General features: G+C 44.2%; 2 protein-coding genes across 2 annotated transcripts; both read left to right on the top strand.

The window, feature by feature from the left end:
* The first annotated feature begins 762 nt into the window (after nucleotides 1-762).
* On the top strand, nucleotides 763-2,305 carry LOC144338490 (MAGE family member B2). Its single transcript, XM_077988317.1, has one exon. It carries the CDS (start codon nucleotides 799-801, stop codon nucleotides 1,753-1,755), a length of 957 nt encoding a protein of 318 aa, XP_077844443.1. The 5' UTR covers nucleotides 763-798; the 3' UTR covers nucleotides 1,756-2,305.
* A 10,563-nt stretch (nucleotides 2,306-12,868) lies between these two features.
* MAGEB3 (MAGE family member B3) lies at nucleotides 12,869-18,080 on the top strand. The gene is made up of 3 exons (XM_001094440.5): nucleotides 12,869-13,029; nucleotides 13,738-13,839; nucleotides 16,452-18,080. The coding sequence occupies exon 3, from the start codon at nucleotides 16,513-16,515 to the stop codon at nucleotides 17,551-17,553; it is 1,041 nt and encodes a 346-aa protein (XP_001094440.2). The 5' UTR covers nucleotides 12,869-13,029; nucleotides 13,738-13,839; nucleotides 16,452-16,512; the 3' UTR covers nucleotides 17,554-18,080.

Raw genomic sequence — 18,080 nt, forward strand, 5'->3', positions numbered from 1 at the left:
GGAGTCAGATTGAGGAATCTGAGTGAGAATTCAAGGGACCATTGAACCCTTAACAGTGGAGACATCAAAGAATCCAGTTCAACCCTTTATTTTCAGCCCTAGAAGGCTCAGGAAAGGGTTATCAGTTCTAGTGTCCCCCTCTCTTTTTTATATAAGATCTAAGAGAGGTGAGATTCTTAGTCTGAAGCTGTAGCCACCAGTCAGCAGAAGGGGGCTGATGCCAAGCCCTACATGAAGCCAAGGTGGGGACCTTGAATGAGAGCTGAAGACTCTAATGATTCCAAGACATCAAAGACCTCACTGAACGCTCAGCACTGAGTGTCACTTGTCAGAGTGGTGGATTGAGGCACCCCTTCAATTCCTTCTCATGAATCCAGGGAGCTTTGAGGTGTCAAATTCACAATGGCGGAAGGGAGTGGCTCGGGCCCTGCCAAGACTTCATAAGATAATCCTAAAAGTGAACTGATAAAACCTCAAATACCAGAAGACAGGAGGCCCCGCTGCCAGTACCTCCTGTCACCATAGTAAGCCCAAGGCAGGGCTGACAGAATGCAGTCTGAAACTCACTATAGAGGTTCTATGGTTCTTCTCTGGTGTCTTAGGGGAAAGGCTGACCAGGACAACAGGAGCATTGTGGCTTTCTAGAACAGTGCCTTCAGGGAAACTTGCAAAGGCAGGCTTCCTTCAATAAAGCCAAGATGGGGTCTTCCAGCTAAAGGTGCTCACAGATTTCTTTCTCCCATCTCCAGGTATACTAACCACCTCTTCTGCTCACATTTCTTAGTGTACCCAGCCATCATGCCTCGTGGTCAGAAAAGTAAGCTCCGTGCCCGTGAGAAACGCCGCAAGGCCCGAGACGAGACCCAGGGTCTCAATGTTCCTCAGGTCACTGAAGCAGAGGAAGAAGAGGCCCCCTGCTGTTCCTCTTCTGTTTCTGGGGGTGCTGCTTCAAGCTCTCCTGCTGCTGGCATTCCCCAGAAGCCTCAGAGAGCCCCAACCACTGCCGCTGCTGCTGCTGCAGGTGTTTCATCCACAAAATCTAAAAAAGGTGCCAAGAGCCAAGGTGAGAAAAACGCAAGTTCCTCCCAGGCCTCAACATCTACTGAGAGCTCAAGCGAAGATCCTTTAACCAGGAAGGCAGGGATGTTGGTGCAGTTCCTGTTGTACAAGTATAAAATAAAAGAGTCCGTTACAAAGGGAGAAATGCTGAAGATTGTTGGCAAAAGGTTCAGGGAGCACTTCCCTGAGATCCTCAAGAAAGCCTCTGAGCGCCTGAGTCTTGTCTTTGGCCTTGAGCTGAATAAAGTCAAACCCAACGGCCACACTTACACCTTCAACAGCAAGGTAGACCTCACCGATGAAGAATGCCTGCTCAGTACCTGGGACTTTCCCAGGAGCGGGCTTCTGATGCCTCTCCTGGGTGTGATCTTCTTAAATGGCAACTCTGCCACTGAGGAAGAGATCTGGGAATTCCTGAATATGTTGGGAGTCTATGATGGAGAGGAGCACTTAGTCTTCGGGGAACCCCGGAAGCTCATCACCCAAGATCTGGTGGAGGAAAAATATCTGGAGTACAAGCAGGTGCCCAACAGTGATCCCCCACGCTATCAATTCCTGTGGGGTCCAAGAGCCTATGCCGAAACCAGCAAGATGAAAGTCCTGGAGTTTTTGGCCAAGGTGAATGGTACCACCCCCTGTGCCTTCCCAGCCCATTATGAAGAGGCTTTGAGAGATGAAGGGAAAGCCGGAGTCTGAGCCAGAGTTGTACCCAGGCCTTGCACTACTGCCATGGCCAATCAATCTCCCAAAGCCCAGTTTACCTGCTGTTCTCACCCCCAGTTGAGGTCTTAGGCAGATTCTTCACTTTGTAATTTAAAAGACCTGTTAACTTTTGTTCTTGTTATGCATGAATAACTTGTTGACTTTTTTCTCTTTTTCAACTGGTGTTTCTTTCAACAGGTTTATTTAGATTCAGAATGTAAAATTTACAAATGATATGGATCACCCTGTTATTACTGTTTTTCAGGGATAGCAGAAAGTGTCTTGTTTTTTGAGTGAAACAACTTGTTAATAGAAATCCTTAAATCACCTTTGTAATCCAGGACAAGAAAATGTGGCATTGGAATAGAAATATCTTTGGAAATGTGAAAGACCTCTTAGTGAAGTATTTGGGATCAGAAGCCAGAGGGGTAAAAATGTTCAATTCTTGGTTTACTCCATTTAATCTTTCTTTTCATAAAGATACATACCTGGATTTGTTTATGTTATTCAAGAATGTGTGAGAAATTAAATCATAGTTAGTTAATCCTCTTGTTTATGACTCTTACTTTAAATATTAATTGAGCATCTGCTCTTTGGGAGTCTTCCTGCTTGTGCTGGGAGTGTTTAGTCAAAGAAGACCAAACTTGTGCTCATGCAATTGTAGAGTCTAGGAGAAGCTGTCATCATGGAAGAAGGTGAGATACTTCATAAAAAATAGGAAAAAGAGGTGATGAAAGGAATAGTTTTCATTGATAAGCAGCATTTTGACTGAATGTGGTTTTTCAGTCTTAAAATGTTGTGTATTCTCTGAGATATAATGGATTTTTTTTTTTTAATCTCAGCTGGAAGGTTGGTAATGTCTCTGACCAAAATCATCATAGTAATAATTGCCACTTCCTGATGTCTCAATTGACGAGACAGACACATTTGCATGCATGACATATATTCCACCAGTACTACGAGATGGGGCTTATCAAACCCACTTTACAGTAAAGAGTCTGAGGTTCACTGAGTTTGGTAATTTGCCAAAGTTTACGGGGCCAGTAGTGAAAGGGTTGGGATAAGCCCCCTGATCTGAATTACCCTAGAGCCTACACTGCTCCACCCCTCTCAGCCTGAGGCAAACCTTGAAAAAATATTTTGGTTTTCTTATTATTATTGCAGAACGTGTTTCAGGTAATAAAAGAATAACCTTGTACCCAAACTAGTAGATTGGAATACATAACCACAGCAACAATAATACCAAAAAAACCTGAGAGGTATAAATAAGTGAAAGACAATATTCAGTGACAGAATGATTATCTATATTTGCAATGTTAGATAACCTCAAAAGATCAGGGGCTCCCCAAATCATCCTGAACAATCTCTTCCCTGTAGAAAATAAATCTATCAGAACAGAAATTACATGAACGTGTAAGACTAGCTGATAAAGAGAAGAAATAGATCAATGTGTCTTATCTGTGGCTGCCCATCTCCAGTCTTAGGCCCCCTGCTTCATGCTACAACTTTGTGGTATCACACCACTCCTAGGACAGGGACCCATTCTCTGCAATGTTTACAGAGTAAATTGTTCTAGAATTTGCAGAGATGTGGCATTTTGCAGGAAGCATTTAATCCAAGAGACAGAGCCAAGATGAGGGCTGGGGAGACCAACATCCCAGAATATCAGGCAGGGGTTTAACATAGACCATTCCCTTCTGCTCTCAGACACAGTCCTAGGCTGAGCTGTCAGTCTGAGCATCCCCTCACATATTCTTCAGGCATCTGAGAGACATAAGAGCCCTAAGGGCAGCATCCTCAAGTCAGTAGAGAAAGGAATCCCAGCCTCTTATAGGAATGAACGTAATAAACCTAAGTGAGGATGATGGAAGGACCCAGTCAGAACAGTTGGGGGCCTATAAAGTCACATTCCAATTGTCAGTCTTGTGAAGTCCAGAACTGTCCTGGTGGACACTGACTTCCAATTCAGGTCCCAGCAAGGTGAGGACTTTGGTCTGAAGGCTATGGCCTCAGGTCAGTAAGGAGTGGAGTCCCAGGAAGGGGGCAGAGTCAAGGTGAAGGCCTGGCATGTGGATATAAGGACCACTCAACCCATAACTGGCAGGCCTGCCTCTAGTCATTCCTTTGCTATTAGCCCTAGGAGGCCCAGGGAGGAGCTGGCAGGCCCTGGTGCCCCTGTCTTTTTCCTGGAGAATCTCAAGGATATGAGACTTGATTTACAGGCTGGCCTCCCCGTTAAGCAAAGGGTGGAATCCCAGGCCATGATAGGTGTTAAGGTAAAAATCTCATATGCGGAAAGAGGGAAACAACTGCTAGAGAGGTGAACAGAGAACAAGGATGTCCTTAGAAAGTTATACCTGGCCGGATGCAGTGGCTCATGCCTGTAATCCCAGCACTTTGGGAGGCCGAGGTGGGTGGACCATTTGAGGTCAGGAGTTCAAGACCAGCATGGCGAAAACCCGTCTCTACTTAAAAAATACAAAAATTACCTGGGCATGATGGTGGGCACCTGTAATCCCAGCTACTTGGGAGGCTGAGGCAGGGAGAATTGCTTGAACCTGGGAGGCTAAGCTTGCAGTGAGCAGAGATCGCACCACTGCACTCCAGCCTGGGCAACAGAGCGAGACTTCATCAGAAAGAAAAGAAAAGAAAAGAAAGTTATGCCCTGGGAGGCCATAAGCATAGCTTTCAGGCTGGGGTTACCCCACATTTGCTGAGGGCCGGGGAGTGGTCTCAAGGACATGAAGTCCTTGGACTAATAGGGGAGGCCCCATTCAGTAGAGGGAGGATATTGGCTCCGTAACAGGATTCAACATGATGACACTGAGTGACAATGAAGGGACCCCTCCCAGAAAGAAGAGGGTCACATAGAACCTTGTCCCTATTGTCAGACCTGAGACCTGGACATGATGACAGGTATCATACTCACTTCTTCCCAGGTAATCTCGCGGAGGTGAAAAATATTAACAAAGTGGGCAGCCTCAGGTCAGTAGAGAGATTTCTAGGTTGTTGCAGAAGTCAACGTGAGGACCCTGAAGACTGAGGTGAACACCTACCCCATAACAGTGAGGGTAACACAAATTCCTTCCACTACTGTTAGCCTAGGGAGAACATGAGCAGTTATGGCAACATGAAGCAAATTCTACTTCTTCTTAGGGTGTACCAGGGAATTGGTCTTCAATTCCCTTCATATGGGGAGATAGGCCTCAAGTCAAGACAGGAAGGATTTGCACAGGGTGTGACAGGAATAAGGATGAGGAAACTGAAGAGTAAGGGACCACAGACCCCACATCAGTAGGAGCCACACAAAATCCTTGTCAGCCCTCAGAGACCCCAAGCAGAAATGTCAGCTGGAATTTCTCATCAGGTCCTACTCAAGGGTAACAAGGGAAGTGAGGGTCTTGATCTTAGGGTGGCAGTCTCACATCAACAGAAAAAGAAATCTTCGGCCTGTCCAGAAGTTAAAAATGTAGGACCCTGAGTTAGGACCCTGCATGGAACTACCCATGATAGGGCCTTGAACTGCCTGCCACAGGTTTCATTCTTGTGACACCATTGGCAGGTATGTAGCCAGATGAGGCCATCCTTGCTTCCTCTTGTTGGATCTTAGGAAAGTGTGGGCCTCACTATGAGGAGATGTCATCAGGTCAAGAAGGAGGGGATCCCTAGGCCCTGCCAGGAGTAAAATCAGGGAATCTGAATGGAGACTGAGGGGACAACATAGCCTTGAATAGAGGGGACAACAAAGTGTCTACCCTTTGATATCAGCCTTAGAAGACTCAGAGCAGGACTGTTAGGGGAGGCACCTCATCACTTCTTTATATAAGGTCTAGGGGAGGGGAAATCTTTGGTCTGAAAGTTCAGCTACCAGTCAGCAGAAGAGATCCAATACATGCCAGTCTATGTGCCAAGTGCTTTCCATTCATTACCCACATCCTGCCAGTTCTACCAGACAGGGTTTACCAAACCCATTTCATAGCTGCAGAACCTGAGGCTCATAGAATTTAGTAACGTGCCCAAGTTCACCCTGCTAGTAATGACAGGGCTGAGACGAGAACCCTGGTCGGAGTTAGTCAAAAGCCCACACTGTGCCACTCCTCTCAGACTAAGGATGACCTTGTTCCTTAATTAACTTTTCCTCTCATTACTGCAAAATGTACCAGAGGCAATAAAAAGAAAGACTGTGGCCAAACTATTGGACTGTAATATATAGCCAGAACAATAAAAATATCAAAATAAATGGAAGGTTTGAGTAAGGAAAAAAAAATATTTTGATGACAGAATTTACATACATATGTGATGTCCAATAAATTCAAAAAATGAGGGCGTACAAAAAAAATCATCTGACTCAGCCACTTCCTTATAAAAAGTAAATATATCACAACAGAAGTTACATGAGACCCTAAATCTGGCTGGGCAAGAATGGGGGATCAACATTTGCTTTTTCTCTTATAGCCCACCACCTATCCTGGGCCCCCTGCCTTGTGCTGTAGATTTCCCATATTGCATCATTCCTAGGGCAGGGGCCTGTTCTCTGAAAGGTTTGCAGAGAGGACACTGTTCAGGAGTTTGCAGAGATGTGGCGTTTCCCAAGAGGGCTTTAATCCCACTGGCAAGAGCCTGTATGAGGACATACATAAATCAGGACTGGAAAAACAAACACTGCAGAATATTGGTTATTACAAAAAGACTAGCCCCTGCCTGCTTTCAGACCTAGAGGGTCCCAGGCAGAACTGTCAGGATGAGCATCCTCTCATTTATTTTTCACAGTTGTCAGGAACTTGAGAGCTTTGGCCTAAGGAGGGCAAGCTTAGGTCAGGAGAGAGATAAGGCCCAAGATCTGTTAGATACAAATGCCAGATCCCTTAAAAGTAATTAAGAAAGCACCCACCCAGAACACTGGGGTCCCGAAGAGTTCAGGCCCTGCTGTTGACCCTTGGAGGTCCTGAATTCCATGGCTGGATGAAATATAGAGAGGCCTTGAAAGATGAAGCAGAGAGAGCCTGAGCCAGAGCTGCAGCCAGGGCTGTGCTACTGCCATGGCCAGGGCACATACCAGAGCCACGTCCCGCTGCTCCTCCTACATCTAGTGAGATCTGAGACAGATTCTTCACTTTGTAGTTGAAAAGAGAAGGCAACATTCTAAGTAGTGGAGAGCCAATTTCGACCTAGGGCAAACATATTGTATGTCTTATTTTTGTTTTTTGCTCCACTTGAATAATTGGAAGATGTATTTTTTTTATTTTTGGCACTTTTAAAATGTATTCATTTTAATAGAAGATTTATTCAGCTTCAGTATCTGTGTTTATGAATAACATGGATAACATATTTATTTCTGTTTTCCATATATAAAGGTAAAAGTGCTGGAATTTTTTATCAACAAATTGGAAATCCTTAGGTCTCTCTTTGTGGTCCAGAGCAAGATAACATAGCATATGAATAAGGACTTTTCTATTGTATAAATTTAAGTTGTACAGCAGGATGTTTTGATATACATATATTGCCATGCACCATATGATGATGTTTCAATCAGGACCACATATACAATGGTGGTGTCATAAGATTATAATGGAGCTAAAAAACTGCATTATTTACATGTGTGTGGTGATGCTGGTGAAAACAAACCTACTGCACTACCAGGCCTATAAAAGTATAGCACATACAATTATGTGCAGTACATAGCACTTGATACTGATAATAAACAACAATGTTACTGGTTTATATCTTTATTATACTATACTTTTTAAAAATCAGGTTGCTGCAAAAGTAATTACATTTTTTGCCATTAAAAGTAATAAGAATTGAGACAGGGTAGTAGTAGTAATAATATTCTAGTAATATTAAATAAGTAGTAATATTAATAGGTAATAATATTAAAATATTAATATTAATTAATAAGTAGTAATATTAAAAGTAGTAATAATTGAGACGGAGTCTTGCTCTGTCGTTCAGGCTGGAGTGCAGTGGTGCAATCTCAGCTCGTTGCAACCTCTGCCTCCTGGGTTCAAGCAATTCTCCTACCTCAGCCACCTGAGTAGTTGGGATTACAGGGGCCTGCCACCACGCCCGGATAATTTTTGGACTTTTAGTAGAGAGGGAATTTCACCATGTTGGCCAAGCTGGTCTCGAACTCCTGACCTCAAGTGATCTGCCCGCCTCAGTCTCCCAAAGTGCTGGGATTACAGGTGTTACTTTTGTTATTATTTTAGAGTGCACTCCTTGTACTACTACTAATAAAAAAAAAATGTTAATTGTAAAAACAATCTCAGGCAGGTCCTTCAGGTTGTATTTCAGAAGAAGGTGGTGTTATCATAAGAGATGACAACTCCATGTGTATTATTGTCCCTGAAGACCTTCCGGTGGGACAAGATGTGGAGGTGGAAGACAGTGATACTGATGATCCTGACCTTGTGTAGGCCTAGGCTAATGTGTGTGCTTTTGTCTTCATTTTTAACAAAAAGGTTTAAAAATTTAAAAAGTAAAAATAGAAAAAAGCTTATAAAATATGAATATAAAGAAAGAAAATATTTTTGTACAGCTGTACAATGTGCTTATATTTTAAGCTAAGTGTTACTACAAAGAGTCAAAAAGCTAAAAAAAATTAAGAAGTTTATAAAGCAAAAAAGTTACAGTAAGCTAAGGGTAATTTATTGTTAAAGAAAGAAAACTACTTTTGAGAATTTAGTGTAGCCTAATTGTACAATGTTTATAAAGTCTATAGTAGTGTTACAGTAATATCCCAGGCCTTCACATTCATTCACTAGTCAATCACTGGCTCGCCCAAAGCAACTTCCAGTTCTGCAAGCTACATTAATGGTAAATACTCCATACAGGTGTATGATTTTTAACAACCTTTTATATCATATTTTTTACTGTACCTTTTCTACATTTAGGTACACAAATACTTAGCACTGTGTTACATTTGCCTACAGTATTCAGTACAGTCACATGCTGTACAGGTTTGTGGCCTGGGAGCAATAGGCTATACCAAATAGCCTATGTGTGTAGTAGGCTATACCACCTAGGTTTGTGTAAGTATACTCTATTATATTTGCACAGCAATGAAATTGCCTAACAACGCATTTCTCAGAAAGTATCCTCATTGTTAAGCAATGCATTACAGTACATGGTGAAATGCTTACTACAGGTAAGCAATTTAATATATCCATTATATCATATAATTACCTTGTTTTGGGGTAAGAGCACCTAAAATCTACTCTTAGAAAATTTGCAGTATGCAATACAATATTATTAACTGTAGTCCTCATATTGTACTTTAGATCTCTAGATTTATTCCTCCTACAAAACTGCAACTTTGTACTGTTTTACATGCATCTCTGCATTCCCCTCCCCACCCTGCCTCTGGTAACTACTGTTTTATTCTCTTTTTCTATGTATTTAACTTTTTTTCTTTTTAGAGTCTACATATAAGAAAGATTAATAGCATGTAGCATTTTTCTTTCTGTGTCTGGTTTATTTCACTCAGCATAACGTCCCCCAAGTTCATCTGTGTTGTTGCAATGTGTTGTTGCAATGTTTTTCGAGGCTAAATAACATTTTTTAAAATTTTATCTTAGTTTCAGGGGTACATGTGCAGGTTGTTATATAGGCAATTGCATGTCGTGGGGTTCTGGGGTACAGATTATTTCATCACCCAGGTAATAAGCATAGTACATGATAGGCAGTTTTTTCATCCTCACCCTCCTTCCACCTTCTACCCTCAAGTAGGCCCCAGTGTCTGTTGTTCCCTTCTTTGTGTCCATGTGTACTCAATGTTTAACTCCCACAAAGAACATGCAGTATTTGGTTTTCTGTTTCATGGTACATATATACCACAATTACTTTATCCATTCATCCATTGATAAACACTTTTGTTGTTTCCACATCTTGGTCATTGAGAATAATACTGCAGTGAACATGGGAGCACAAATATCTATAGGAGGTGATGATTTCATTTCCTTATGCCCAGATGAGAGATTGCTGGGTCATATGGTAGTCCATTTTTAATTTTTGAGAAAGCTGATACTGTATTCCATAATGGTTGTACCAATGTGCATTCCCACCCATAGTGTAGAAGGGTTCCATTTTCTGTACACTCTCGCCAACACTCATCTCTAGTGGGTTTTTGTTCTGTTGCTTTTGTTTTATTTTATTTTATTTTATTTATTTATTTTTTTTTGAGATGGAGTCTCACTCTGTTGCCCAGGCTGGAGTGCAGTGGCCGATCTCAGCTCACTGCAAGCTCCGCCTCCCGGGTTTACCCCATTCTCCTGCCTCAGCCACCCGAGTAGCTGGGGCTACAGACACCCGCCACGTCGCCTGGCTACTTTTTTGTATTTTTTAGTAAAGACGGGGTTTCACCGTGTTAGCCAGGATGGTCTCGATCTCCTGATCTTGTGATCCGCCCGTCTCGGCCTCCCTAAGTGCTGGGATTACAGGCTTGAGCCACCGCGCCCGGCCTATTTTATTTTTTTTATAATAGCCTTCCTAACTTGTATGAGGCAATATCTCACTGTGGTTTTGATTTGCATTTCCCTGATGGTTAGTGATGTTGAGCATATCTTTGTATAGCTATTGGACATTTTTATGTCTGCTTTGGAGAAATGTCATACAAATAGTGATTTTTCTTGAGTAGTGATTATCTTGGAAATGTGATTGAACACTGTATTAAAAATTGTTGAGATCAAAAAAAATTGTTTTAAAAGGTTGTCTATTCTTGGTTTGCCTAATTCCTTTTAGTCTTTCTTCTTATAAAATTAAGAGTTATGTGTCTGGATTTTCTTAGATGATTAAAGAATGTAGGAGAGGTGAAATCCAAATTTATTGGACTTCATACTTACTCTCTTGTTTATTCCTTAATCATTAATTGAGCATCAGCTCTTTGGAAGTCTTCATGTTAGTACTGGGAATGTTTTCCCCAAAACAAATCAATTTCTTGTCCATTTAATTTTAGAGTTTAGGAGCAGCTGTCATTAAACAAACAAACAAACAAACAAACAAACAAAAAACAGATGATGAGGTACTCTCTAAGACTTAAAGAACAAGTACAAAGGAGGAATGGGGAACAGAGGAGGTTTGTGATGAGAGCAATCAAGTGTAAACGCCCTGAGGCAAGGCAGTTTGGAGTATTAGGAAACCTCAAATCCCCCAGTGGGAGGTAATTTTAAACGGAAACTACGTAGTGGGCTGGATGAGGCTGTGGGAGGGGCCAGACCCTCAGATGGTGCCTCTCAGAGGTGTGAGACAAAGCCTGGAATGGGAAGTAGTTCTTAACAGCCATTCTGTGCTCGTGGATAAACCAGAGAGAATCTGAACCTGGGGCAGGGATGGTATGTGTCCTGTGCTCTTGTCCCAGTGCAGGAGAACAGTCACAGTGCACAAATCTAAGTGCTTTATGCAGTTGGTGCATTTCAGTGTTGAGAGACTAAGCCTGGAATGGGAAACTGTCCCTAACATTTACTTTCCTGTTGTGGGAAAACCAGAGAGAACCCCTACCTAGGACAGATGTGAAAAGTGTTCTATGTCCCTATCCCAGCACAGTCTAATACAGTGCACAACCTAGGTGTTCTATGTACATCATCTCTAGTGAGTTTCTGAGAAATAAGGAAGATGACAGCTTCAGGGGAGGTAAGATGCCCAGAAGCCACTGTGCTGGCACTCTTTGTCCTGGGTTGGAGAATCAAGAGCCCACTCTATTAAAAGGATATTCAACAGGGGTATGGCCAGGCATGGTGGCTCATGCCTGTAATCCCAGCACTTTGGGAGGCAAGGCAGGTGGATCTCTTGAGATCAGGAGTTCACGACCAGTCTGGTCAACATGGTGAAACCCCGTCTCTACTAAAAATACAAAAATTAGCTGGGCGTGGTGGTGGACACCTGTAATCCCAGCTACTAGGGAGGCTGAAGCAGGAGAATCACTTGAGCCCGGAGGCGGAGGTTGCAGTGAGCTGAGATAGTGCCTCTGCACTCCAGCCTGGGTGACAGACTGAGACTCCATCTCAAAAAATAAATAAATAATAAAAATCAAAACAGGGGTGGTTAACATAGAAGGGTGTCTAGGAGTTAGAAAAACATATTGGTCATTGACAAAAATTTTGAGACTTGAGTTGTATCCAATTGGGGAAGGCTCTTCCACAAACACTTTATAAATTGTATAATTGTCCTTGCTAAGCAGCATTTTGTTTGATTATTATTTCTTTGTTTGGAGTTTGGTAATATGCTCAAATTCACAGGGTGAATAAGTGACAGGGCTGGGACTAGACTCTTGTTCTGAATTCTTCTAGAGCCCACACTCTTCATTCTATTCCTCTCTGCCTGGAGCAGACTTTGTGTTCCTTAATTCACTTTTCTTCTCAATACTTCCAAATATATCTCATGGGTTAAAAAGAAGGATTCTGTGACCAAAGAATTGGATTGGAATACATAGCCAAAGCAATAAAGAATATCAAAATAAATGAAAGCTATGAATAAAGAGGAGAAAGAGATATTATTCAGTGACAATATGATCATCTACATATGCACAGTCAGATAACCTCAAAATCAGGGACCACGCAATCATCCTGAACAGCTCCTTCCCCTTAAGAAGTAAATCAATTAAAACAGAAGTCACATAAGAGGCTAATGCTGGCTATTGAAAAGAGTAAATCAGCATCATATTTCTCTGACAACCCACCAACTACCCTGGACTCCCTGCTTTGTGTTATAGTTTCTTTACCTCACATTAGCCCTGGGGCACAGACTTGCAAGGTTTGCAGTAGGAACATCGTCCAAGAGTTTGCAGGGATGTGGCATTTCCCAGGAAGCCTTCATTCAGAGAGGCAAGAGAAAATAAGGAGGACACACATAAATAAATACTGGAAAGACAACCACACCAAAAGATAACGGGGCCTTCCTCGATCTACCCAAACCTGTTATCAGGCCTAGAATGCCCCAGGCAGTACAGTCAGACTGAGCAGCCTCTCTTTTACCCTTCAGAGTTCTCAGCGAAGTGAGAGTTTTGACCTAAGGTGACCTCAGTTAACCAGAGGGAGGATCCAGGGTCTGGCAGATATCAGGGAGGACCTTGAATGAAGAACAAGGAGGAGCCAGAACAGTGATGTCCCATAGAAACCTGACTCCGCTGTCTGCTCTCACAGGACCCAAACATCCCTGGCCTAATGTGGCTCATCGAAGCTTCAGCCTAGATCTCAGAGGACCTTGATCTGAGCAGGATTCATGGAACGGAAGGTGGAGTCCCAGGACTGGCCAGCAGCGAAGTGAGGTTCTTGAGTGAGTAAAAAAGGGAAAACTAAACCCACAAATGAGGGGACTTCACGGAGCCCAATCCATGTTTTTAACCCTGGAAAACAGGCAGAGCTATAAAACTGGCTTGCCTCTCATTTCAGCCTGGAAGGTCTCAGGGAGGGGAAGGCTCTGTCTAACAGGGCAGCCTCAGTTCTTCAGAGGTGTCTTGGCCCTAACTAGAGTCAACATGAAGACCAAGCCCGTGCGGTTTCTCACGCCTGTAATCCCAGCACATTGGGAGGCTGAGGCGAGTGAACTGTTTGAGCCCAGGAGTTCGAAACCAGCCAGGACAGCATGGCAAAAACCTGTCTCTGAAAAAAAAAAAAAAAAATTAGCCAGGCAGCAGTGGAGCACCCCTGTAGTCCCAGTCACCCGGGAGGTTGAGGTGGGAGGATTGCTTAAGCGCTAGGAGTCGAGGCCGCAGTGAGCCGAGATCACGCTACTGCGCTTTGGCCTGGGCGACAGAGAGAGACACTGTCTCAAATTACCCGGGCGTGGTGGCGGGTGCCTGTAGTCCCAGCTATTGGTGAGGTGGAGGCAGGAGAATCACTGGGAGGCAGAGGTTGCGGTGAACGGAGATGGCGCCACTGCGCTCCCGCCTGAGTGACAGAGCGAGACTCCGTCTCTAAATAAATAAATAAATAAATAAATAAATAGACACTTTTTTTTTTTTTTTTTTTTTTTTTTTTTAAGGCAGGGCTCTGGCTCACGCTTGTAATCCCAGCATTTTGGGAGGACGAAGACAACCACATCGCTTGAGCACAGGAGTTCGAGGACTGGGAGACGGAGGTTGTGGTAAGCCAAGATCGCGCGGCTGCACTCCAGCCTGGAAGACAGAGTGAGGCGCTGTCTCAAAAGAAAAAAAAAAAAAAAAATGAGGCCCACTGGTGCTAACCAGGGAACCTCTCTCCAAAAGAAGGGCTCACCAAAATCCCTAACCCTATTTTCAGGTCTTTGAAGCCCCAGGACATGGCCCTATAACATGCCTAGACTTCCCCTCTAGGGATTATGGGAGGGGAGGATTTTGGAGGTTGGCGGACTTCACTCGGTAGAGGTGTTACTCTGCTCCACTTAGTATCAAGATGAGAACCCTGAATAAGGACCTAGGGACCACTGACTCCAGAACAGCGGGGTCCCAGCGTCTCACCCCCTGCTGGCAGCCCTCAGAGACCCCGAGCGGGACGTGGCTCATCCTCACTTCCGCTTTGAAAGTGAGGCTGTTGGCCTGACAGGTGCAATAGCTTCAGTCGGGTCCGAAGCCTAGCGTGAATTCTTAGTACTAATCTGGAGTAAAGGTAAGAACCCTGAGCAGGGACCGAAGGGACTACTCCCTGCCCATTACAAAGGGGGACCCACAACGTCTCACCCTTGTGGTTGACCCTGGGAGGTCCTGGTTGAGTTCTGTCTGGAAAGGCTCCCAGAGGGAGGGCCTTTCACTAAGGGAGCAGCCCCAGTTATTGGGTTGGAGAGGACCTGGACCCTGACTGGAGCCAAGGTGAAGTCTCCGAGTGCTAAAGGACAGGATCTCTTCCCAGGAGGGGCGTCAACAGAGAGCAGCAGCAGCCCTACTGGTTAGCATTCCCCTGGTTAGCACCAGTGGTCCTTGTCTTTTTTATTTATTTATTTTTTTTTTCAGACAGAGTCTCACTGCTGCTAGCCAGTTTAGAAGGCTCCAGATAGGGGTAGTCATAACCGGGGGCCCTGACTTCCCCATCCAGGGAGGGAAGTATTCAGGGAGATGAGGGTTTTGTTTGGAGGTTAGCGAACTCAGGTCAGTAGAGGGAGAAATTTCAGGCTGTGATAAGATACCAAGGTGAAGACCCTGAATGAGAATCTAGGGACTGGCGACTCCAAAACAGTGAAGTCCCATAGAGTTCCACCCCTGTTGTCAGTCATCAGACCCCAGGAAGCTGTGAACAGATAAAGCTCGTCCTCACCTCCTTGGAAGTGCTTTGAAGGGGAGGATCTGGAGTTGAGGGGCACGGTATCCCTTCGGCAGAGGGTGAATTCCTTGGACTGTTCTGGAGTCAAGGTCAAGACCCTGAATGGGGACGAAAGGGACCACCATCCCCCAACCTATAACAAAGAGGGCCACACTAAGTCCTGCCCCTGAAGTCTTCCCTGGGAATACCTTGAAAGCTGTCTGACAGATGTCTGCCTGGAAAGTCTCAGGGAGGGAAGGGCCTTGGTCTAAGAAAGTAGGGCCAGTTCAGCAGGTGGAAGAGAGACTTGGGTCCTAACTGGAGTCAAGGTGAGGGCCCTGAGTGCTAATGAAGGAATCTCTCTGCAATAGAGGTGTCAACACAAACAACGTCCCTGCACTCATTTTGCAAGTTCCAGGCAAAGGTATTCATAGGGGAGGGGTCTCTGACTTCCCTGTCTAGGTCCTTGTTTTGAGGCTGGAGGACTTAGGTTAATGGAGGGAAGTGTCCCACATCCTACTAGGAGTCAAGATCAGAGACCTGAGCGAAAGCTAAAGGGAACACTGTCTCTAAAAAGTAGAGTCCCACAAATTATGCTTCTTCTCTCAGCTCCGGGAAGCCTTGGAATAACATCAGCCCCCCTTACTGCCTAGGGAGTGCCAGAAAGGTTGAACTAATTACATGCCCCAGTTCTGCAGATGGAAGAGGGAGGAGACCCAGAGCCTTACAGGGGTCACAGTGAGGACCCTGAATGAGGACTAGTGATATCACTCTTCCCACATAAAGAAGAGACAACAAAGAGTCCCCCACTCCCCACCTGCAGCCCTGAGGAGGCTGGGCATGGAGGTCAGGTGTATGTGAACTCACCTTCTTTTAATGGCATTAGGTTGCTGAGGGCCTTTATCTAAAGTGAGGGGCATCAGATCAGCAGAGGCAGCTGTCCTAGGTCCTATCTAGACACAAGATGAGGACTATGAATGAGGTATCAGAACCCCAATAAGCCCAGGAAAGGGTAGGTCTCCACAGTGCTCTTAGCACCTAGTCCCTCCTGTCAGGGGTGGTGAGGCTGAGACATTCCTTCACCTCCTCTTTGGTGGTCCCAAGGAGATGAGGACATTTGTTGGAGGTGTCAAATTTAGTGCAGCACAGGGGAGGGTACCCAGCCCTGACAGTTTTTATGATGGTCCTGAATGTGAACTGAGAGAAACCTCCTACCCCAGAGTAAAAGGAAATCCACAAGGACTAGACATGTCATGGCCGCTCTCAGTCCCAGTATACACAGAACAGGGCTGGCAGGCTGCGGCCTAAGGCACACTTTAATTACCTTCCCAGGGTTCTCAGAGGACAAACTGATCAGAACAGAAGCCCTCTGGGTTTCTAGAGCAGTGCTCTCACAGAAAACTGCAGAGGCGGTCTTCTTTTAAATCCAAAGTGGTACCTCTCTGCTGAAGGCTCTCATACCTTCTCTTTCTCTCTCTCCTCCAGGTGCCTGTGTCACCTGCTCTTCTGCTGACACTCCTGCCTGCTGTTCCTGATCACAGCCATCATGCCTCGGGGTCAGAAGAGTACGCTCCGTGCACGTGAGAAATGCCAGCGGACCTGGGGTCAGATCCAGGGTCACCAGGGTGCTCAGATGACTGCAACTCAGAAGAAAAAAGTATCTTTTTCATCTCCTCTTATTTTGGAGGCGACTATCCAGAAAAAGTCTGCTGGTAGGTCAGGTAGTGTTCTCAAGAAGCCTCAGAGAGCGCTGTCCACCACTACATCTGTAGATGCTTATCACAAAAAGTCATACAAGGGAGCCAACAGTAAAATTGAGAAAAAGCAAAGCTGCTCTCAGGGTCTATCCTCCACTGTGCGGTCTCGCACAGACCCTCTAACCATTAAGACAAATATGTTGGTGCAATTCCTGATGGAAATGTACAAAATGAAAAAGCCCATTATGAAAGCAGATATGCTAAAAATTGTCCAAAAAAGGCATGAGAATCACTTCCCTGAGATTCTTAAAAAAGCCTCTTTTAACATGGAGGTGGTATTTGGTGTTGATTTAAAGAAAGTTGATTCTACCAAGGACTCTTATGTCCTTGTCAGCAAAATGGATCTCCCCAACAATGGGACAGTGACTCGTGGGAGGGGATTTCCCAAGACAGGTCTCCTGCTGAATCTCCTGGGCGTGATCTTCATGAAGGGCAACTGTGCCACTGAGGAGAAGATCTGGGAATTCCTGAATAAGATGAGAATATATGATGGGAAGAAACACTTCATATTTGGGGAGCCCAGAAAGCTCATCACCCAAGATTTGGTGAAGCTGAAATACCTGGAGTACCGACAAGTGCCCAACAGTGATCCTGCACGCTATGAATTCCTGTGGGGTCCAAGAGCCCATGCTGAAACCAGCAAGATGAAGGTACTGGAGTTTTGGGCCAAGGTCAATCAAACTGTCCCCAGTGCGTTCCAGTTCTGGTATGAAGAGGCTTTGAGAGATGAGGAAGAAAGAGTCCAAGCTGCAGCTACGTTCAATGATGGCAGTAGTGCCATGGGCAGAAAATGTTCCAAGGTCAAGGCTAGCAGCTCTTCCCACGCCTAGTGAAGTTGAAGCAAATTTTTCATTTTATAGTTAAAGAGGGCAGTCACTGTTCCAAGGAGTGAAGGACTGGGTGTTACTGGAGGGAACACACTGTATAATACCTTTTTGTTTCTGTTCTAAATGGATAATTTGAAGATTTATCTGTATTTTGGGGCATACTTTTCAAATTTTCCTTTTATTTATCATTGTAATCTAAATTTAGGATAGATATTGGTCATATTTGTTGTTTAAGAGTAAAAATTTTGCTGTTTCGTAAAGCAGATTGAGAAAAGTTATATCTTATTTAGTGATCTGGTGCAAGATAACTTGGAATTAGAATAAGCATTTCCTTGAAAATGTTTTTTTAAAAAAAGTCAGCAGTAAAATGTGTGGGATTAAGAAATAGAGAAAGAGTGTAAGATGGTCAATATTTGGTTTCCTAAATGCTTTTACTCTGTGTTTTAAGAAAATGAAAGATAAGTAACCATATATGTCTGGCTTATTTAAGAATGTAGAATTAAATCATAATAAATTAGACCTCATGCTGA

This window comes from Macaca mulatta, chromosome X (assembly GCF_049350105.2).
Source record: "Macaca mulatta isolate MMU2019108-1 chromosome X, T2T-MMU8v2.0, whole genome shotgun sequence".
Classification (NCBI taxonomy): Eukaryota; Metazoa; Chordata; class Mammalia; order Primates; family Cercopithecidae; genus Macaca; species Macaca mulatta.